The sequence below is a fragment of the Anopheles funestus genome, chromosome 2RL, assembly GCF_943734845.2.
Source record: "Anopheles funestus chromosome 2RL, idAnoFuneDA-416_04, whole genome shotgun sequence".
Lineage (NCBI taxonomy): Eukaryota > Metazoa > Arthropoda > Insecta > Diptera > Culicidae > Anopheles > Anopheles funestus.
In genome coordinates this window covers 73864749-73889080 of record NC_064598.1, presented here as the reverse complement: position 1 = coordinate 73889080, position 24332 = coordinate 73864749, and the positions used below count along the sequence as shown (strand labels likewise).

Below are 24332 nucleotides of genomic sequence, written 5' to 3'. Positions count from 1 at the left end.
TTTTGGACCACACTTATTCGGCATCAGAGCAGTCAAGGCGCTCGTGCTACGTGATGCCCTTGTGCAGACCTTCTCCAGATTCCGGACGTGGTGTTGTTTGCGGCCGAGTTCGACCCCAAGGTACTTGAGCGTCTCCGTGAAAACGATCTTGTGTGTCCCCGCTCGTGTTTGACCTATTTGCGTATCGTGATGAGTGCAGAAGATCATGTCTTTACATGAGCGTACGCCATCCATACAACGCTCGGTCGTCTCCAAGTTCCTCATAGCAAAGGCGCTGATTTCCTGTGGGTCCCGCCCCATAAGGATGAACGCCACCTCAGCCGTATTGTCAACCTCAAAGGGCTAAAATGAGTACAATTTTCAAAAGGCATTTCCTTCTTGTCCTTTGCGTTACCCCGGGCGTACTCGGGTGTAGATGTCTTTTGTTGTGGTTGTGGTTCTATTTCATTGTGTGATTCGGTTTTGTAGTTCTATTGCTTCATTGTGATATGATGTGGTGTCCATGACGTTAATATTGTTTGATATTTGGTAGTGTTCACGACTGCGGTCTTGTCTTTCGATGGTCGTATTTTTTTTAGTTATTTTTTACATATTTTTTCGCGAGCTCTACGCAATTGTCGCGTTTGCAAACGATCCAGAAAATTTTTGCGAAACTCCATATAAAAAAAATTGCGAAAAGTCGCCATACGTGATTTTTCAGCGAAAAATCGCTATTCGAAGCGCGACTTGACGCCTTGACAGATTTCTGTATTGACTGATAGAATAGATCAATTTTGCTGGCAATATCATGGTAAACAAATACAAATTCTAAAATTAGATTGGTTGGAGGTCATTAAATATTGTAAAGTTTGAAAACATCGAGTGCCTTTTTATTTTTTAAAGTAGGTATGTGTTATATATAATTATTGTGAATGTAAATACTATTTTTAAAACAAAAGAATGGCTGTTAATCGTGGACATTTCCCAAAAAACATTCTATAAATTTGACAATCTCCCAAGCCCTCCTTTTTTTTTGACAAATTTAGCAAAATTTGTAAATTGATGTATTATAATGCAAATTTGTTGAAATAAATTTCTTTTTACTTTAATAATGCTCGAAATAAAAAAAGAATGAAATATAATAAAAAAATTAAAAAATTCTATAAATTTGCCAGTTTCCTAAGGCTATAGCCTTAGCTTTTTTATTGAGGAATTTAGCAAAATTTATAAATTGATGTATTTTTTAGCAAATTTTTTTAAATAAGTTTCTTTTCACTCATATAATGCTTTAAATAAAGAAAAGAATAAAAAGTTATAAAAAAATTAAAAAAAATAATAAATTGGAAAATTTCCTAAGGATATGGCCTTAGCTTTTTTTTGAGTAATTTTGCAAAATTTTATAAATTGATTGATTTTAATGCGAATTTGTTCTTCACCATCGAAATGGTGTTTTCGAGATTAGATTAGATTTATTCCACCGCCGATGGTGTAAGCCCCAGCATCGGAACCATCAAACATGCACAGCATCGGTTCAAATTCAATCTCAATCTCGTGCATTTTTTAAATGGGTATACATTTTAAATTTTACCCAACTTACGCTCAAACCGGTCGAAGCAAACGCTGCTGAATGATGATTATTTCTTCCCGACCTGCTCACTGCTGTGGAAATGTGCTCGGAGTAGAGTGAATAGTTTCCGCCCGTTCAACAACATCACAGCAGGCAGTGCATGTCTTAGGAGCACAGTACATGTCTTGCATTCTTCCTTGTTGCGTCAGCGTGCTGAAAGATTTGGTTTACTTTACGGAGCGTATTCGAAATTTTGCAAACAGTGTTGAACACGCTGCACCAATGAAATCTCCTAAAAACAACGGGAAAACAAAGCTAGAAATGGCGGAACCATCGGGCGAAACATCAACGCAACGTGCCGGTGCAATGGTTTGCAAACCGGGCAAGAAAACGCGCAATCCGTACTTAAATTTTTTGCGTGATTTTCGCATTAAAAATTGTCACCTTTCGGTCGTGGAAATTGTACGTCAGGGTGCGGAACAGTGGCGTCGGATGACTGATGAACAGAAGCTACCGTACGTGAAGGTTGCGTTCTACACACCGCTGAAACGGCGCCGTTGTCCCTCTTGCAGGGCAAGGCTCGGACCGATGAAAACACAGCGTCGCGCCATTGTGCGCCGGAAGCCAATGATCGGTGGCGTTCCTGTGAAACGGGAAAAACCAAGCAAAGGAGGACGAAGATAGGGCAGAAACAGAAGCACTTAAAGTATCCTCAAAACTATTTAATCTCCTTATATTTTGTATATGGATTTTTACACCGGTTATCAAGCGTATCCGTATGGCAGTCACGCAGCCTTGCCCTCTGCCAAACCCCAAAATAGTCAAACCGTCCGGATCGTTACCGTAAACGTTTGGAGTCACTTTGGAAGAATGTTAAAAATAAACTCTTGAATTGTGTCTCTGTCAATACTTTGACCCTTTTTTTCTTTTTCGTCCACCCTCAACAACCAGGGCCGGGGGTCGGGTTCGCAAACGTTTGTAAGTGAACCGAAGTGAATTTCCTCTCAAAAAAAAAAGAAAGAAACACTTTCCCTTGTGAATGGAGTAGGTTGTTTGTGGTTCATTCTTTATACAAAACAGAGCTTTTATTGTTGGCCGTGTGTGTACGGTCTGTAGCAACCTACCGTTTACCAGCCTTCGTTGAAGCAGCTTCATTGCAGAAGAAAGAACTGGCAGCAGCATCCTTCCACAACAAGTGTCGAGGAGGATGCACAGTAGCTTTTTATCACGGGACCAGCCCTCCGAAAAAAAAAACACTGGCCCCAAACAAACCAAAAGAACAAGGTATACATAGGTATATGCATGTAGGGAAGGTACAAATTCATCAATTCCAGACCCCGCAACAAAAGAGAAGGCCAGTTCCAGAATGGGAAAATGGTTCTTACTCACGCCATAAAATACCTCTAACAGCCCCAAGGAATGCTTCGTTCACTATACTTGTTTTTTCAGCGAAAAATCGCCATTCGAAGCGCGACTTGATTGTTCGATTTGGCTGGCAATAAAAAGGTAAACAAATACAAATTCTAAAATTAGATCGGTTTAAGGTCATTAACTATTGTAAAGTTTAATAAAGTGCCTTTATATTTATAGCGCCCGTATAAAGTACGTACGTGTTGTATATAATTATTGTGCATGTAAATACTATTTTTAAAATAGAATAATAGCTAGAATGAAGAAGAATGGCATCTCATCTCGTGGAAATTTCCAAAAAAAAATACTAAAACATTTAAAATCTCCGAAGGCTATAGCCTTAACCTTTGTTGTGAAATTTAGAAAAATTTATAAATTGATGTACATATTTTAATGCGAATTTCTTGAAATAAGCTTCTTTTCACTCAAATAATGCTTTAAATAAAGACAAGAATAAAAAGTTTTAAAAAAATTAAAAAATCTATAAAATTGAAAATCTCCTAAGGCTACAGCCTTAGTTTTTTTTGAGAAATTTTGCAAAATTTATAACTAGATATATTTTAATGCGAATTTGTTGAAATAAGCTTCCTTTCACTCAAATAATGCTTTAACACGTTGTGTGCCATGTCTATCATTTTTGATAGACAGTGAAGTTTCCTGGGGGGCCATGTCTATCATTTTTGATAGACAGTAGTCGCCATTTTCAAAGTGTTATTTTTCCGCGGTGGGTGCACTTTTCTACTTACAACCTTCGGCAAATATTAAGATAAGACTTTTATGAAACTAATTACATAGTTGGTTTTCGCAAATCTTCAGTCCATCAATTTATAAAAGTATATTTTTGGGATGCCTTTTTTCGAAAAATCTTAACGTTTTGTTCATATTGCTATCTCTTATGTCGCGCCGTTTGATCGTCTGCAGTGCGAGTGAGACAAATATATGCTTGAACAACAGACGGTGGAACGGCGCTTCACAAGAGATAGCAATATGAACAAAACGTCAGAGTTTTCGAAAAAAGGCATCCCAAAAATATACTTCTATAAATTAATTGACTAAGGGTTTCCGAAAACCAACTATATAATTAGGTTCATTAAAGTCTAATCTACATATTTGCCAAAGGTTTTTTGTAAAAATGTGGTATCTCCGCGGAGAAATAACAGTTTGAAATTTACATTTCCTGGGGGGCCATGTCTATCAAAAATGATAGACAGTCAATTTGTACACAAAAACGCCGTGGCCTGCTAGGAAACATCACCAAAATAAGCGTGGCACACAACGTGTTAAATAAAAAAAGAATAAAAAATAACAAAAAAATAAAAAAAAATCTATCAATGTGAAAATCTCCTACAGTTTGCAAACGCGACAATGCTAAGCATGTAGTGACGGGGTTAGGTTTGTATATTCTATATTATATGTACAATCTATAACACCATTCGCGACTCGCAACGTAACACTCATTAAACGAAGCGCTTGTGAAAACATTTTGTGGAATTTGTGAATTTATTGAAAAAAAAAAATATCTACAATATTACTCTTGTTGCAGTCTTAATTTGTAACTTATAATTTTATAAATTTACTTTGTAACGAAATTAATATGTCATGCCACATGGAATAACAAGTCCCCCAATAATTAATACATCCAAAATAAAACCATCAACACCATTGCCTAACAATCTAAAGGTAGCAAAAAACCATCTTTGGTGAGTAACGGCACCGCACAAAAGCATTCACCTGTTAAATTTGAATGAATTCATCCAAAATTGATTTATTTGCCATTTTTTGATATCTTATTTCATTAGCATCAAGCCCAACAAGGCTCTGTGGGTCGACACCGTCCGCCAAATGGAATATTCAACAATTCTCACTTCATCATTCTTTGCTATTTCGTGCTCACTGCCAATGCCGGCTGTTTGTATCAGCTGGAAAATGTTTATAACACGATGAGTAAGCCACATTTGGACCCGTCCTAATCGAGATAAGCGCCGCGGTGTGCATAATTCACATGATGGATTTCTGTTTTGCGATGAAATATTTTGTTTTCCATTCACATCGGTCTGTCTGCCTAATTGACCCATGCACAAGACAAACCTGCGCCGCATATAATTCATCAAGATTCTGCTCAACGAGAGAATCATCAATATTCATTCGTCCATCTCGATCCATCCACTACGGGGCTCTACTTTCCGTGATATTTCCAACACTATAGGAAGTGGAATTGGGAAGTAGAATTTATGCAAAAAAGACTTCTACCGCTTCTGCAGGGTGCATAAGTTTTTGACCGTACAACCTTTTGAACGGCACATCACATCCATCAAACATTCCGCCGCGGCCGCTGGTCATAATTCACCAAAAAAAAAAACCATCAGCAAAGCCTAACAGAGAGTCTTCACGCACGCACAGAGCGTTCGTTTAACGGGCTGTGGAACCGATTGAGTGGCTTGCGTGTTCATGGTTCCTCGTCCTGCAAACAACCATTTGCACACACGGTAACACATCCCCGTTCCCTGTTCACACTCTGCTCATTTACCCATTAATCTTTCTGTTCACACTATGTCAAATCTGAAAATAATAAACTTCCCGTGTGCACAATCGCTCCACAACAGCAGGTCACCAGATCGTACGTGAAAGGATCCCTTCCGTACTTGTGTGTGTGTTGGCGAAGGTCCTTGATCGCTTTCAATTATGTGCAAAAAGTCAAACAAAACCACAACCATCTACTTCACCGTTCGACCGTAGGGATGGTTCGAAGGGACGAATCCGTAACAAGGGAATAAGGGAACCAGATAAAGATTGTTTTGGGGACGGGCCCTCGAGAGCGAAAATGCGACCGGGTAGAGGTAGTTAAATATAAATGTTTATATTATTCAGTGAAATAGGTCTAATATTCTCCCAACCATCCGTCCCAACCATCCTCTTCCACCTCGGTGCTGTCGGTTAATTTCCACTCGGGAAAAACTTCTGATAATTTATGATAGCTGACAACGATACGGCTAAATCTCTTCTGTTTGTGGTGGACCTTGCAACCCAAAAACGCATTGTCGTACGGTTTACCAACAACAAAAACGGAAAGGACGGTTCAGTATTGTGACACCACGAAACAACGACTCACCGGTACAAAACGATGGATTAAACGATGATTTTATTAATGCCTTTCGCTTGAAATTTCGCTTGCCAGATGAATTGCTGGGGTTGCTGCACGTTTGAACCGCAAATCAAAGGAACTGAGGAATGGTTTACAACTTGATTCCCTGTACCCAGCAGTGGTAGAGAAAGATCACGATGTTCAAACAGTGAAATAACTCATAGAGCACATATCGTTGTTCGAATCAGGGATATCAGGGATTGGATTTATTCTTCTTGGGGTTGATTTCCAAAACTATCCTCACTATGGCCAGGCATCGGAAAGATGAAGAGCAATAATCATGTTACCGGTGATAATATATTACGAGATAATTGGCTGAACATATGCGTGCATTTTTGCTTCATGCGTTGACTTCTGGTTTTGCTTCTCTTTGGTGACATAATTTCGTTTTGTTGTGGTTGATTTTTTTTTGCTCGTTTCATTTTGATTATTATGCGGTTAGTTTTAAATGAGTTTTATTTCTTTATTGACACAAAACAAGTAAAAACAAATAAAGTAAATTTAATTTGAGATTTTTATTCCTTTCGCCGTCAAGAGTATGGAATGATCTAGTCTCTAATTGTTTAAGTATTTTGAAAAATGGGCTCAAGCAGATATCGTCTAATCTGTGTATGTATGTTCACCACAAATTCTCACTTTCAAAAATTTTCCATAAAAACCTGAATTACATTGGAATAAGTTCCATCTTGGTGCATTCTTCAATGTTCTGGGGTTTTTATGTTAGCTCACTCATTCTCGGTAGATTAGGGATGGGAATTTGTTTTGATAATCGTGTGACATCGGAGAGGTGACTTTTAATTAACATATTATTAATTAACCAAAACCCCTAACGACCAACACGGTGGGATGATGCGAGACGAACAATTCGAGCGTAAATATCTGTTTTCCCTGTTGACCCAAACCTCCGTTGGAAATTGTATCTTCAATCCTTCCTCGACCAACCGGCTTCCATCGGGAGCTATCGCACGTTCGCAATCTTTCCTTTGGTTCTTCCGTGCTGAAGATAGCCGGCAAAAGAACTGCGACTGTGCCATTGGTGCCATCTATCGACCACAGGTTAAAGATTGGCGATCCGTTGGATATCAACCGAGTTATAGGCAAAATTTGGTGCAAAAATGAGGAAAATTTAACATTTTTTCAAACAGGGAATGGAACTTGGTTCCTCGAATAACTTCTGCCACAGACATCTGACGGCATTACCGTCCAAGATGAAAATGTAGCCATTAGTGCCATCTATCGACCACAGGTTAAAGATTGGCAATCCGTTGGATAGGGACCGAGTTATAGGCAAAACTTGGTGTTAAAATGAGGAAAATTTTGCATTTTCTCAAACCAGGTATGGAGCTTGGTTCCTCGAATAACTCCTGGCACAGACATCTGAGGGCATTGCCGTCCAAGAAGAAAATGTAGCCATTAGTGCCATCTATCGACCACAGGTTAAAGATTAGCGATCCGTTGGATAGGGACCGAGTTATAGGCAAAACTTGGTGCAAAAATGAGCCTTATGAAATTTTCTAATTTTTATAATTTTTTAATTTTTTATAATTTTTATTCTTTTTTTTGTTTAAATCATTTTTTGAGTGAAAAGAAACTTATTGCAACCAATTGGCATTAAAATAAATCAATTTAATTTTTTTGCAAAATTTCCTAAAAAAACGTAAGGGGTAAGCCTTATGAAATTTTCGAGTTGAAAATATTTTTTTTTATTTTTTTGTTATTTTTTATGCTTTTTTTAATTTAAAGCATTATTTGAGTGAAAACAAACTTATTGCAACAAATTCGCATTAAAATATATCACATTTATAAATTTTGCTACATTGCTCCAAAATGGTGCTCAAAACTTGGTTCCTCGCATAACTTCTGCCACAGACATCTGAGGGCATGGCCGTCCAAGAAGAAAATATAGCCATTGGTGCAATCTATCGACCACAGGTTAAAGCTTGGTGATCCGTTGAATATTAACCGAGTTATAGGCAAAACTTATAGGCAAGGCCCAGCGATGAGAAAGAAATTTTCTTTTTTATTTGCTCCATTTTATTCCTCTGCAGCTTACAGTATAGTACCGACAGCTGATCCCACCATATACATAACAGTACTTTGATGGAAATATTTTAATAGTGCGAAGTGTAACCAAATGTTAATCTACATAAATATAAACTATTAACTTTGCCTGGATATCTCTACATATTGTTCCTTTTTCTTTTTTCCAAGCATTTAAATCTTTCCTTTCTTTGGAAAGGAATCTTTTCTTTCTCTTCCACGGCTATAATATTTACTATTACAAAAATAAAAACACTATGTGTTACACTATTTAAATATTATAAGCAGTTTAATAATACTTCAAACATAATATAATGCTAGAAAAATTCGTTACAAATTTGATATAATAGAAAACTCAGCATCAGTTACCTAATTCCTTTCACCTGCTGTAAACCACAATTTAAACATCATCTCTTACATGAAAGAAAATGAAAATGAAAATTTTCGGCAACCTCATCAAAACATAACAAAATGTAAAGAACCCTTAAGCCCGCTCAAAACCGTAGCCCAAAACTAAAGGCGTTGAAAATTGATTTCCCGCCCCTATAAGAAACGGCAAAACTACGCTTTCAGGACACCGACACCGTGGCCAGGCGTTCCGAGAAAAAATTAAGAACAATTCAATAAACTTTAAATTTATGTCGCACTGACCTCACTCGCTGCCCGAGCCCGGTCCTTTTTTGTGGATCGTGATGTTTGGCTCGTGCCCTGTTATGCTTTGGTTCAACCATCCTTGATGGCGGCAACACCGTTGATCGTCCGTCTTGTTTTCGAAGATCGAACAGCTGATAATACCGCCGGTCCGGGCCGACTCACTAGATCCGATCAACTAATCAACTCGACAAGCTCACCGGGACGGACCGTGGTCAAAAGTGTGGTAGCAATGTTGGCTAGTTTGTTTAATATTTGTCCAACGCTTCCCTAAGCGGTTTCGGCTATCCGCAATCAAACGAACGATTTCGAGTTTGTTTTGCAGCGTTTTCCAAAAATTGCTTTATTGCATCTCGTGGTCAAACATGGGATCGTGGGCAAGGTGCATCCAGGAAGAGTACGCCATTCGATATCATCAACAGGGTCCCTAAGATTTATGACTTCGCTGACGGTCATCCCAATGCAGTTTTTTCTTCTTTATTGCGAGCTGCTTGGGACGCTGTAGATCATACTGTTTTTGGTACAGATTGCCAAGGATATACCTTCCGGGCAAATTTATTGACCTCATGTTTGCGAACGAAATTTTAGTTCCTCCATAAATTCTCTAACAAGCTGCAAAACGTTTCCCGAACACGATTGGCAGCATGGGATAATCATTAGAATGGGCTAACTAAACGTTTCGTTCGCTCAACAATCAGCCAAGAAATTTCTCACGTCACTCAACCAACTCAAAGCCTGTGTTCGTCCGTTTTGACAGCTCAGCGAGGCGCGTCAGCAAAACTCCCATCCACCGCCGACACTGGCTGCTGCCAGATAGGATTATCGATGTAATTTGCCTCTTCTACCGGTCATCCGATGGTGGCTCATCCTTTCGGCTGGCGTACTTGACGCTTGACGCGATCCTCCCTACGATACACACGACCCGAGCGCATTTCGGCGACACGCGTAACCGGCACAAAACGTCAACTGCGCAATGGATTATCCTTATGCCTTATCAGTCAACGATCGACCCTTTGTTGCTCTATTTTACGAGCTCCCTATTACACCGCCGTTCAAACGTCATCGACTCGTTTTGTTGCAGCAAAGTGTTTAACAGCAATGAAAACGAGTTGCCCTTTTGAGCGAATCTTTTCCCCTAAACTACCCGAACGGAAAAAGTCAAACCAAACAAATAAATTGCAGTAAAACCATGAGTCGATGAGCAATTGCGAACCAAGTGCGGTTAGGGACTGGTACTCGAAATGCACAGCAGGGGTGGATAGGGATTCCCTACGACCTTCTGCCAGTACGAACACCTTTTTTGCCAAGGGTGGAACTAGGGGAACAACGGACCGTTTCTCCTTCCTTTGCAACAAAACGAATCCAGTGACAGTGAACACAAACGACACGGATTTAATAGAGTGTAATAAGTGATGATTTCGGCGTTTCAAAATAGGTGACGGTTTTGGGGTGGAACCATCACCGGGAAGCAAAACCATTACAAACTATTTCCGGAAAACTGTTTGGGTTTCTCCTTAAGCTTGAGTTTTTATTACTAATGCAGTTAGTTGGGATAAGGGGATATACGACAGGAACCAATATTAATAATTATAAATACGTATGTTTCTAATAAAAGACAGAAAAATGCTAACAACTGTTCCATAACAATATTTACTCAAATAGTTTGTTTATTATATTCAATTCTGGTTGAGTTCTGATGGATGAACTTTTTACTTTTTATTTGTAATGCTTTAAGGATATCATGTTTCCCATTATAAAACTGCCTTAAAATTATTTGACCTTTATTTGTATATGTACTGCAACCTTTGGTTACAGGTTCAACCATTTTTTTTTACGGTGGTTAGCATGTTCCATTTCGAACTAAGTTTGAGAAGAATTACACTCTTCTGTGTCTTACAAAAATCAGCTGACTCCCATATTTTATCGTCCACCAGTACCAACAAACAAATTAATCAAAATTATATTTCTGTACAGGTGACATTTCCAGACAATCTACTAAAAAAATCCATTTGATTCTGCTACAATTTTGTATTGGATATTTAAAGAGCCAGCCGTCTCGCGTAACAAACAACAGTCTCCAGTTGTGTAGTAATAAACAATAAATTTAGTTTTCAATTATTAATAATATATTCACCCTCATTACAAATTTGAAAACAAAAAAAAAGTTATCAGAAATATACGGTAACTACCGTTTCGAATTAAATTACGGTCACTTAAGGCTTATGTGGCATATAATGATATAGAAAACATATGTAAAAACTCCTGTTACCAAATCCGGAGAAAATTTAATCATATTTTTTGTAAAATTCAGATAAATACTGATAATATGATAACCTGATAAATTGCTCAAAAATTGATTTCTATGTATTCTTTCCACCTAGCCCAAGTTAATGAAAATTGGAATCAATTTGTACTAAAAATGCTATGAATAAAGACCAAAAAGAATTAATTATCTTGGAATTTAGTCCTGCCGGAGTGCTTTTTAAAATAATTCTAGTATAGCACGGTAAACATATAAAATTAATAAAACCGTGTGGCTATAGTATGATTAAGTGAAAGCTTGTCCGTAATTAGAAGCTGCTCGTAATATGAATTAGAACCGTCATATTTGAAATGCTTGAAATAAACATTTCATTAATTTCATTATCATTGGTGTGCCATTATGCAAGGGATAACCTGCAGCAATTATTTATCACTTACTTCCATTGCAACATTAATTCCCACTAATATGGAACGACTCGAAATCTTCTCACCATCGCGCTCGGTCGCTAGACAATCAACCATTACATTAAAATACCACCGCAATCAGTGTGCGAAACCGATTACCGGCACCCGTCAATACATAATCCGGCCCCGGTACACGGTTACCCGGTGCCACGGTCCACATTCGTCTATCTCTTTTCCAGCATTTCTCCCATGAAGACGAAACCATCCCATTGTGTTGAGCATAAAGCGGCACAAAGCGCCACTTACCGCCCTACAGCCTAACACCAGCCGCCATACAGAGCCGATGGAAAATAATTCTACCAGGACACAGACACACACACACATACACACACAACGAACCGCCCGCAAAACTGAACAGTCAGCTAACGAACGAATGGCATGAGTGAGAAACGTTTCAGTACGGTTTAATTGAAAATCCTGCCAACAGTCAGATAACGCAAAACCGAAATGAATGAAAACGTTGGAAATATAATTGAATTCTATTATGCTGCCGAAATGAAGCGGCCGTGTCCTGCGCACTCCGGTTCGTGCCGGTTCATGCCACTGCGGTGATGAGTTTTCCAAATGGGGAAAATTTTCCCAACCTTCCCACCCGGTGGTTGACTGGTGTGGCCGAACCGTGCCGTTCGCTCCGGTCGGGTACGCTCTTTCCGCAACGATCCATCCCGAGAACGGGATGGTTCGAAATGGAAAATGGTTGACTTTTCCGGCCGTAATTGAAAATCGTATCCGATTCGCAACACTACCACCACCCGAATGACAGGCCACAACGAAATAGAAAAAAAAGGAAAAACTTCCATCGGTTTACGTTTTGGGAAAATTACCAATGGCGAATTGTGGATGTGTTGGGACGGATGATGATGATGGTGGTGGTGCTGATGATGGCTTTATGACGATGATACCATTTGATAATGAAAACCGATCACAATACTGAATGGTGCCGGAGGGCTTTTTGATTGTGGAAAACTCGACTTGACATGGGATTTGTGCTCAATTATAATGAGATTTTCGATTTTTGGGTTTACGAAACCAGAAGCCTTGGTCTTGGTCTTTTGTGAGGTTGTGTTTTTGCCCCCTGCGGCGCACCGACACCTTACCGATTAACAGATAAGCGAATTAAAAAGGGGACCTGCTACCTAACAGGCAGTAGAGCTTAGCTTTTCGGTTTTGGGAAAATTTGGGAAAACTTCAACCCATCATTCACTCCCCTCCACGAGCATAATTCTTGGCTTTGGGAAAGTTGCCACCAAACTTCTTTACGGCCGAATAAACCGTAAGAATTGTCCCGGAACGGTTTCGTTCTGTTGAGACACTTGGCAAAACTTGGGAAGAAGAAAGAAGTGTGCCGAAATGGATCGTCGTCATCGGAAAGACACCTGCCGTTGGCCACGAGCCACGTAAGACAAAAGGGACTGAATCAACTCCGGATGCGGAGATACGCTTTTGATGTAACTTTTCCTCTTATCGTACCGTCGTTTTTTTGGGCGCTTCGTTCGATCTTGTAAAAGAAACGCAAGGGATAATTTTACTTAATGGTCACAGGTAAAGGGAAACCTTCCTGCCCTGAAAGGCTGGCAAGCTTTAAACTTACGATAAAATGACTTCGTACGAGGGCGTGTGCCATCTGAAGGGACCGGTGATGCTTCTTTGGCGGAACAAAAAATGCACCAACAAACAAGGCCTGGTGACAACACGTGCATCAACCATCCGTGGAACGTACACGCGCTACCGTTTTTTGTCCCTTCTTCTTCGGAAACTGCAAACTGTTCCCTGTTTGAATTGCTTCTGTTTGCGAACGTACTAAACATAACTGCAAAATGTAGCTCATTTCTCGCTTGCTTGGCTTTTCGACCGTCGGGGGTTTTCCATTTTTCACGGCAAACCAACGGGCCATGTTTCCACCTTTTTCATGTTCATGTTGAAATGTGTCGGATACATGTGCGTAAAAAAACGCTATAAACCCTGATGTACATTGGCATAACAGAACGGAGAAAAAAAAAACATTTGACGGATGATGATTTGAAGGGTCTAGAAAAAGCGAGGGCCAACAACGATGGTTTGTCCGGAAAGGTTTTGTATTCTCAATGGTGTGGAATTATTTTTATTAGCACGATAAAAATAATTAAGACACACTTCGTTTCATAACATCAAAAAACAATCGTAAGTAGGAGTACATGCTGGTGGAATTAAATTCATTGCGTAATTATTATTTATTTCTATGTTGGATGGGTTAGTTGGTTAATACATTGTGTATCAAAGGATTTTATTTACTTCGGTTTGGTGCCTTTATTTTGTTGTTAATTTATTTTACTCTTTTGTTAATACTTGGTACAGTAATTATGTGAAACAGCATACTCCAAAGTATTACACAGTGAACTGAACTTCGCTTAAAAAAACGAGAACAAAATTACTATCGACTACTGGTAGTATTCCTCAAGTACTAGCATAATATCATCTTACAGTGTAGTAAATTTACGGATAAATAATTATACCTTAAGCATCCTAAGAATTAGAGCTTTACTAACTTATACTTGTTAATGATATAAAGCTTATTCTGCAGTAATAAATTAATTTATAACACCTTAAGGCTATTCAATCCTTATTTTCCATTCTTCACAGATTACGCAGTCAAGAACGTTATCTCACCGTGATGCGTAATATTAATTATAAATATTTTTAATGTATTTTCTGCCTTTGCTGGCCTAACGATCTTTTAGAAGATGGGTGGGCTGACGTAAATTGATTTACTCGACTTTTTTTTAACACGTAGCAGGATACCAGATGAAAACCCGATGAAAATAGCTCTACGACCATTTGATGTACTAGATCGAATGCCGAAGACCATGGGATCACATTATTTGCGTAAATGTTAGGTCGTTTTCCTGGGTAAACGTACCTAAATGAATGAAAAAGACTCGAAAGTAAAGAAATGTGTACATGGTGTAGTAAATGCAAAAATACTTCTGATAAGAATAGCAAGACTACTAGTATTATAAGGTTCCAACAACCTGTCCGAAGGTAGAAGAAAATAAGAGAAATATAATAAAAGGATTGAAGAAAAACGTACAAAAACCGCAGCATGCGCCTGCGGAGGGACTTATGATAAAAATGGCAAAGAAAGACCAATTTTTGCCACATCTAAGAGCCAAATCTGCTAAACAGTGCTCGGCAAAAATGTTTTGTTCAAGTAAGAAATTTCTGAAAAATGATATTTTCTAACAATTAGTATAAATGTCACATATTGTTAGAAAACTCCACTATTTTGGTGTTGAGTAAAGATAGATATTAGAGATACTGCTACAGACACCACCCAGAGATGAACCACCCTCAAGTCTTCCAGATCATCAATTTAAAACTTCATCCAGCGACGACGCGCAAATTTAAAAATTTAGTAACACTTCTCAAAACAACTTCCAACAGTATATATACTACAGCTCAATCCATACACTCCAACAAATAATTATAACTAAAAAGGAACCCACACTTGAAATGGAATTAAATTCCGCCATACCATACAACGCCGCATAACCGTTTCGAGCATTTCTCTTTCGTGCCTCAAAATGCAATAGCTCTATGAACGAAAAGAAAATAAATAAATACAATAAAACAAACACAACCGAGCAAAAGAAATTGCCAACCAGTTACAGCGACAACCGTCGTTATGTGAGAAATGCGTAATTAGCCGCACGCTTCTCAAACTCAACCCAGGGAAGACACCATGGCGCATCGGGGTAAACCGTACCATGAACAAAGTAAGCATGCCATAATCCGACCCACTCTATTCCCCCCCCCCCCTCCTCCCACCTCCCCCGTTATCCTCCATTTACGACACCCACTCCATCCCCATCCGAAGGGGTGTCCTCAAACACCCTTTGGCGCATTATCTCACTTCGGTGTGTGGATCGGTTTTCACCAAGAAAAGCTCATCACATTTTCGGTCCCGGAAAGCTCGATCGTAATCTACAGCACCCCACACATGCTTGGAGTTGCCCCCTTGTGGCACAAACAGCCAATGATCGTGATGTTTTGTTTTTTTCTTCTTTCTATTCCATCGTCCTCATCCAACGGTGGACTTTTGAGTCGCGTGTGCGGTTACAGCATTATGGACCGCATGCGATGCTTTCTTTTACGTACTGCGCTACATATGGCCCTTGGCTACCGTTACTACGGCAAAAGGTGGTTTACATTTGTTGTGTTTCTTTTTGTTTATTATTATTATTATCTTCATCATTATTCCAATCATTGCATTATCTCATTGGAAAGGTTGAACAAGCAAAAAAGCCAAGCGAATGGAATGCTAAACGGCCCTTTCCCACCTTGCAGGAGAGGCCCTTCAGTGCGGCCCTTAATATTGCATTGCAAGTGCACTCGGCTTAAGCCTGTTACCTTTCGTTCATCACGCCCAAGTGAAGTTGGGGCGGTGGTTCATCCACCGCGAAATGGAGAGCGAAACCCGTCAGTAGGTCGATCGCTTCGCGGACGTTTCGCACCGTGTGGCCATTATAGACTTACGTAATAGAGTATAAGGGGGATGATTTTTTTTTCTCGATCGCTGGAATTCAAATGATATTCACCGAGTGCATTGATTGGTTTGATCTCCTTTCGATCATTTCCCTACTGAAGATATAGTAAAGAAAATAAAAGCTCTTTTTTCTTTGTTTCTTTGCTATAGTTTTCCTTCTTTGCATATGAAAGTGAATTTCGATGTAGCTGATTGTGTTTGCCAATAAGTTCCAAGATGGTTGAGGTGTGGCAAGTCTCGATCAATTTACTATTATTATTACACTCGTACACGGCCGCGATCGTCTTCCGCGTAGAGCCAATCAAATCTCCTCCATAATGATCTTATGAAAATAAACATCTCCCAATATCACTCAGCAAAGGCATGATAGCCAAGATCAAGGAAACATTTGTTTAATGCATTGGCCAATTGTTGTTGCTGTTTTTGGCTATGCACTGATTAATAATGATGACTTTCTTTTCCACTTACCAACATTGTTCGTCTTTCTTCATGCGCTTCATCTTCTTGACGCAAAAGAAAACACCATCAATAGTTTCATTTTCATCATTTTGTTTTTTTATTTCAAACATATCACATCGATCGATAACACTCGGTTTCGCTTGAGTTTGGTGTTTTTTGCTCCTGGTCTATATCTTTATCTCTCAGCTGTCTGGCTTTCGTTATCCTTCCGTTTTTTTTGTAATGTCTTTTGCCTTTTTGAAACTGTTGAAACTGAACCGATCCGTTTTTGGGGTATGCATTTTGCGAAACACCATTTTTACATCAACAACATTAACGAAAGTTCAAGAAAAAAAAAATAAAGCTTGTAACAAACATAAAAAAACTATTTTTCCTTTCACTTCTCTAGCGGGCGATCGCGAAAACAAACAAACAAAGAAAACAAAAACTCTTGCCTTTGGTAAAACAGGAAACATTACGATGAAAACTCAACAACACGAGAGCGCAATAGGGACTGAAACAGGGCTAAACCCACGAAACCCTAATGTACCAGGCGAGATTTATCCTCGGAACAGTCGCCGGGATCATCAGCGCTGGATGGTGTGTGGATTCGCCACCGTCTGCCCAAACCTACTCTAAATCGCAATGGTCGATCGTAAAAACGTAAAACAAATGAAGAATGGTCATTGTGACAACACACCATCCCTTCGGTAAGGGCGTGGCGTTTTGTGTGGTTGTGGATGAAAACGTAATGAAATAACACTTCTAACATGTACATCTCGGCTCTTAGGTATTATGAGGGCGAAAACAAGACGTTTTTCTATATGAGAATGGGAACGGGGTAGGTTTTTGGACGTGTTAACGTACGACAGGAACCATCATTTTCAATGCGTCCACCTGGCATATGAGCGATAATGAACGATCAACAACTAACTAGACAACAAGTGGCCCATCCCCGGTAATACCGGAAATGGGAATTGGGGGTTTGGGGAAGGATTGGTAGAATAGCGCAGGTTTTAGTGCAGATCGTGATGTTCATACGAATGATCATGGTGTTCTTCTTTGTGAACATGGACTGGTACATGGACTGGGACCTTCACGGGGTACGGGACCTCCTTCTCGACCGGTACCTTCACCTCCTTGTACACTGGGTACGGCTTATCGATCGGTACCTTCACCTCATACGGTACCGGCTTCTCCACCGTGTACGGCACCTTCTTCTCGACGGTGTAGGGCGCTGGGTACGGTACCTTCACTTCCACCTTGTACGGTTTGGGCACCTCCACCTTGTACGGCTTGTCGACTGGGACCTTCACCTCGTACGGAACCTTCTTCTCGACGACGACCGGGTACGGTTTGGGCACCTCCACTGGGTACGGTTTCGGGACTTCCACCTTGTACGGCTTGTCGACCGGTACCTTCACCTCATACGGCACCTTCTTGATGACGGTGTACGGTTTCGGGACGGGCACTTCATACTTCACCTCATAAGGGATCTTCTTCTCGACCGTGTACGGGACGGGTACGTGCACCTTCACCTCGTACGGAACCTTCTTCTCGACGGTGTAGGGCTGTGGGACGTGCACCTTCACCTCGTACGGCTTGTCGACGGGATACTTCACCTCGTACGGAACCTTCTTCTCGACGGTGTACGGAGCTGGCACATGGACTGGGTATTTCACCACTTCCTTCACGTGCACCGGAACCTTCTTCTCGACGATGTAGGGCTGCGGGATGGGGACCTTCACCTCGTACGGTACCTTCTTCTCTACCGTGTACGGGACGTGCTTCTCCACGGTGTACGGGACCGGAACCTTCTTCTCGATCGTGACCGTCTTGATGTGTTCGTGATGGTGATGGTCATCGTGTCCACCGAAGTCATGGCCGAAATCGCCAAAGGAGGAGTGCAGTCCGCGCTTCTCCAAATTCTGCGATTCCTTCGCCTCTACTTGGGTTTCCTCCGCTTTCGTGTCCTCTGCAGCAGTACCCTCGCATGTGACTAGTGCCACCATAAGGGCAAGACAACAAGGAACAATAATCTGCAATTAAAGACGAAGGAAAATTGGACGATCATCAGCGGGCGGATATTAATTTGCCTGGAACTTCGCCATTAGAATATTTGGAGAAATCACTCGACGAACACCAAAAACCACTTCAGCTTCAGCGGAGCATCACTGTTCCGCAAGCAAAAAAAAAGTTCTTGTGAACCACTGTGCGGTGGTGATCACTATACGATCAGGAGTACGAAAAGCAACACTTTCAAACTTCCTCACAGTAAGGTTTGGACTTCTTTTTGTGGTCTTTGAAACAAACTACCCAAAAACCAATTTAATGCGTTGCGTATTCCAACACATCATTTTTATCACTTAAATTTCATCAATTGCTCCAAAACCCAACTCGTGTGAAACGATCTTTCTTTTTTGTTTCTCTTTTTTTTTAAACTGTATTTCGGGACACACTGATCACTTTGTTTGTATGTTTTGCTTTTCGTATCCATTTGCGTTTCGACGTTCACTGAACTGGTTTGATATTCGACTTCAATTTCTTTGCGGCGGTTAACAAACGAACAATCCTTTTCGTTAATTGTATTCTTCAGATGCACATACCATTCGCATTGTGAGCAAAAAGTGTATAGAACAAGCGAGACCGAAGTAGGTACTGATTTGAAAACCGTGTACGCACCGGTATATATACACCGGTCCGAAAGAAGGGGGCTCGATCGTGTACCGTCCGAGCAACGATCGGTCCATCGTAGTCGGAAAAGCGACACGTTTCGGTTGAAAATCCCCACCCAGCTGGCCGTGTGTGTGTGTGTATGTGCGAGAGAGCATTCACATGGTGGAGAAAGACGCTTGGACAGAAGAAGGAAAAACTGAACCCCCCAACCATACGCCGATCCCTCCCTCTCCGTGGACGAGAAGGTCCAACGAAGAAAAGTTTGCACCATCCAGTGCACTGAACCAATAATCCGCCTGTTTCTGGTGGAGCAGGGGAATGGAAGGGAGAGCATGAAACGGGCATCCACATTGGCATATACCGCTCGTAAAGCCGCTCAACTTTCGCTCTTACACATGCAATACATACGCACGGCGATCGGCCACTTCTGGGCCCGTCGTGCACCAATCTTTGGAGCATCTCGAACGTACCAAAGCCCCCCTTATGGTGTTTGGGGTGGAACGGAGAAAGGGAAGAAGGGAGTGGATGGGGGAAAGGAAAATGAGGCACCGCTCGTTGGTAGGGTTTTTGGCCCGGGTGCACCTTCTTCTTCACGGTGTAGCATCCCCCCTCGATCGATGATGAAGCACAAATTATTATTGCACTAAATTTTATGCTTTTGATTAGTCGTTGGAATCACTCTACCGGCCCTTATGGTGGTGTTGGTTGGTGTGGGTGTGAAGAGAGTGCATTATTTTTCCTCTTTTTTTCCATTAAAGAAAACTCCGTGGGTGATCACGGTGTACGCGCTTGGGTGAGTTCAGAATGCTTAAACACACCTTACCAACACAATCCGTCCGACCGTCCCCCGCACGCCCGATCGTATGTCCACAGGTGAATTCTTGAATTGCGCTAATCCGGCCGGTTTGCCTTTAGAAACAATAGAATTGGCCACTTAGGAAACAGTTCTTAAGCTAATATCGCGCATACGGATCGTAGTTTTATCGCGGAATAGTTTTGCAAAGCCCGAAACGCGTTAGCGGACGCGTTAGCCATGCGAAAATTTTGAGTTTCCGAAATCATCCCCCGGAGCTTCGATGCCGGAGCATATTTTTTATGCGTTCCTTTTTTTCTGTTTCTTCGTGTTTTATTTATTCAACCAGAATATTGCATTATGAATTCATTTTATGGTTCAAAGGATAGCGGCACATTCTGTTGCGATCAAACGCAAGCCATGTGGCTTACAAGGTTTGTAAAGAACGGCGAAAAGGCATGATTTACGGAAGCCGTACACTTGTCGACGTAAGCGTGTACTTTATTATTTGGCTATATGGAAATGAAGTTTTTCGTAACGCTTATTGCTAGGTTTTGTCTTGTAACAAAATGAATTGATTTAATTAATGTGTTTCTTAAGTTGTCCTGGGTTTGACGTGAGGTATTCCAGTTTTACACCTTTTTATATAGAAACTTCTAAAATGATGTCACTGTTTATGACATTATTTTTTACAGAATTAAGTACTATGTATATAATAAAATTATAGAACAAAGGAACGCAATTAAAAAATGCATTAGATTCTTCTAAAAAAATTCCTTCTGTAGGCTTAATCCCAAATCGGATTGCTTTTTTCCAGGAGTTCCAATTTCCAAGGAAATTTAGTTTTCTTTGAAGTTTATGTTCTCAGATTTCGAAGGTAATTGGGACAGTGACTGATAGTCAGTAATGGAGAATAATTTTAGCTCTTTCTGAAGGCATCGTATCTATTCCCATGGAAAATTTTTAAATTTGATTCTAACTGAGGTATGAATGAGTTGGTATGAATCATAAGATGATATCAAGTATACTATAATTCGCAAGTTCACAACTGAAACGAAATGTAGTATAATTACTGTTCTTCAGAAGTTCTTTAGTATTTTTTGCTCCAATTATTTCCTGACAAAGAAAAATAAAATGTTAAGAATCACAGGGTCCTATATTATGTGTTGTTCATAATAAAAATTCAATTTTTAACATTTGTTAAAATATTAAAAAAATTGAGGAAAACCCTATAACGACAAGACTATTGATCAGTAGCATAAAACAACTCGCAGCAAATTTTGTCACAATTTCTAAACTAAAAGTCAAATAAACCCGTTTGAATGGTTAGAAATGTATTTATTCTGAATTGCATTCAAGAAGGACAACGCTGCTTGACAAGGGCCTTGTAAGCTCACGGTTATTATTGCCATTTCAAAATTCGTCTTCACCAAATTTCCGGATGATTTTCTTTTCCGTTGAAACAAAAACAAAACAACACTCAACCAACATCCTCCGACACGATCCATCATCCTTGTGCGGGTGAATCAACCACAACAAACAGCAATTATAAAACGTCCTACAAGGTCACCGGTCTTGCAAAGGAACTCGCTGTCTCTCGTAAGCAAGTAAGAAACCATTGCTGAACCACTCATACGTGGCATATGTTGTCGCATTTCGTATGCAGTTTCCGTTTTCCGTGATGTAAAAAAAACACACACACACACACACAATTTACAGCACACCTACAAGCAGATTTCTCTTCTTACAAGTGGACAAATAACGGCCAAATATCACGTTTCCTGTGTGATCGAAACCAACACGTTCATTCGTTTGGGTCAGCGAACAAAAAAACAAACGATTTCCCAACTCGGTCACACTGACCCTCCCCGGATCGAACAACTCGCAATGGTCGATTGGCCGTTTTGGCGCCCCTATTGACGTTCAAAGATCGGACTACAGCCTTGACCCGAATCGAGGTGGGGCTGGCGTCCAAACATTCGTTTCCCTTGCCCGGTGGCCGTTGGATGCAGAAGACGAAACAAGAAGAAACAAAAAACCTCCCAAAAAAGACAAAAGGTAATTTTCCCTTCAATTTAGGCTTCTCGCATCGCACCTTGCACAGTTCCAACACTGAGCAAAAGGTAAGAAAGGTCTTTTTTGCTCCGTTTTTCGAGAAAAACTTCGTCTTCGAGCTCCTACAGTCTTTGAAGAGTCGTCTAGCTCGAGGGCCTCGATCTTCTTAGCCGCCGGGGAAATGGTGATCACATGTGACATAATCGAAACGTGCGGTATGTAACGTTCTCCCATCCGATCGATTTATGAGCCAGTGGTGCGCTAGGTATCGGTGCGATCTCCACCATAACTGACGGCCTATATTTCCATCAGATTTAATACAGCTTTCCCTACCACCCTGGTGTGTCTCATTTCAGCAATCGATCGAGAAGCACGATAGTTGAAATAAATCTCATTAAACACTCTCAACCATTGCCCGTAGTGTCGTATTTTCTTTCTTCCCCTTTTCTGCTAAAAGACTTTCATCGATTTCTAGTTCGGCCGCGCGTACTTAAGCTCCTATCGTCACTTCGTTTTCTTTTGCACCGATCTTTTGCTAAAAAAAAACAGTTCGATCGACCAAATCTCGAACAGCAACGTTGCGCGAATTTCCGCTCTGTAAATTTCCGGTGAAAAATGATTAGCACATCACATCGAAGGAAATGTGCAGGTACCACCACTAACGTGAGGGAAACCGAACTCGATCATTGCGATCGGTGGATAAATTAGGCACGTCAATAGATGTGAGAAGCGAAACAGAAAAAAACATATCCACTCGTTTTTTGATAAGAAACGGTGCATTTTGGGAGGAATTGGTGTGAATTGGAATGGCAAAAACTTATTTTGTTTACTTTACTTATAAGTTCACAGCTAGAAAAGGCTTTCTCTCCTTAAGCCAAGAAGAGAGACTACAAATGTGTCATCAATAATTTTAATGTTTAGTTTGTTTTATGACTTTTTCGATTGATTTAACTTTTTAAATAAATTTGAAAATATTTGATATATTCTTTATTTCACTCATATTTTTCTCCGATATATTTGTTAATGATAATGCCATGGAAAACTTGTAAATAACAAAAATAACTTAAAACCCTTCCTAAGGCACTTTTGAATTTTAAGTTAAACAAATAAAAAAAATTAACTGAAATGATTTTTGAGAAAACTAATTATCAAACATTTTCAGCAATGTAAATACCAATCAATTTCATCATTACTCAAGCTACAATTTGTGCAGAAAAAGTAAAACTCAACCAAAAAATAATAATAGTTTACACATGTTAAGCCACTGCACAAGCACCATTGCGCCTAATGCCAAATTTGTGCCAGACTGCACAAAAATTGACGTACCTTTCGCTAGGCTTTTCGATTTCGTAGACATGATACGTTTTTTTGTGTTTGTTGTTTCGCTCCTGCACCATAACAACATGGCGAAAGAAGCATCCATCAGCGACACGACTTGGGCAATCCTTTGCCCCATTCACCGCACACTTCCCCTGGTTGGGTTGCTTAGAGCCCTCCTCCCTACGGAGCCCAAAAACACAGTGCGGCATTCGTTCGGCAACATTTTGGGCTCATCGTAAACATCGGACCGTCCGATCGAAACAAACCAGGTGAAGAAAATGCAACCAGGGACAGCCACCGGGAGGTGGAGAAAGCGAGAGGAGGCAAGCGAAAAAAGCACATTTAAAAAGTGCAATTAGATTAATGAACCTTATCGTACGGTGCACCACGACCATCGTTCAACACCTTCCCCCAGAAAGCCTCTGCGCAATGGTGCTTTTTCGCACCGTAATTGCAGTGGTTTAGAGAAGATAGAAACGCAGGGGGGGGGGGGGGAAATCGCCAACCTCGATATCCCGTACGTTTGATGGTAGTAAACGTCTCTCAATCAACAAAACACACCTTTCGCGTTTGTGGATGACGAATCAATCGGTCAGATCACCGCGAAACCATGCCAGGATGATGACGGTTTTGCGATCAAAACGGTTGAGAAGGTGATCGAACCATGATCAACACTTTGACGCCCCAAAGGAATCATGTTGTGATGGTAACAGATTAAATAAATGGTCACCAAACTGGACATAAGTTTAAAATGTTTAAAAACACTTTGCTGATCTTGGATTCATGGTTTTTACACTGATTTTTTCAATATTTTTTCATCAGTTTGAAAATTCCTTCATTCCTACATTTAACATTAATACGGTAACTTGTAAATTTTTTTTTTCGATATATTTAATCATTATGAAATTACCTTCTAGTACGAGTTACTTTAGGGACTCTTAAATTTAAAAAATATTTTCCCCAATTTTGGACATTTTTCATTTCAATGACTTCACTATCACAATGATCATAG

General features: G+C 40.2%; 2 protein-coding genes across 2 annotated transcripts; one reads left to right on the top strand and one right to left on the bottom strand.

Moving 5' to 3' along the window:
- Positions 1 to 1356: 1356 nt before the first annotated feature.
- LOC125766618 (uncharacterized) lies at positions 1357 to 2453 on the top strand. The gene has a single exon (XM_049432812.1). The coding sequence runs from the start codon at positions 1727 to 1729 to the stop codon at positions 2228 to 2230; it is 504 nt and encodes a 167-aa protein (XP_049288769.1). The 5' UTR covers positions 1357 to 1726; the 3' UTR covers positions 2231 to 2453.
- A 14117-nt stretch (positions 2454 to 16570) lies between these two features.
- Positions 16571 to 19155, bottom strand: LOC125766601 (skin secretory protein xP2). The gene is made up of 2 exons (XM_049432786.1): positions 19083 to 19155; positions 16571 to 18515 (listed from the first exon to the last, which is right to left on the bottom strand). Exons 1-2 carry the CDS (start codon positions 19089 to 19091, stop codon positions 17493 to 17495), a joined length of 1032 nt encoding a protein of 343 aa, XP_049288743.1. The 5' UTR covers positions 19092 to 19155; the 3' UTR covers positions 16571 to 17492.
- Between the last annotated feature and the right edge of the window lie 5177 nt (positions 19156 to 24332).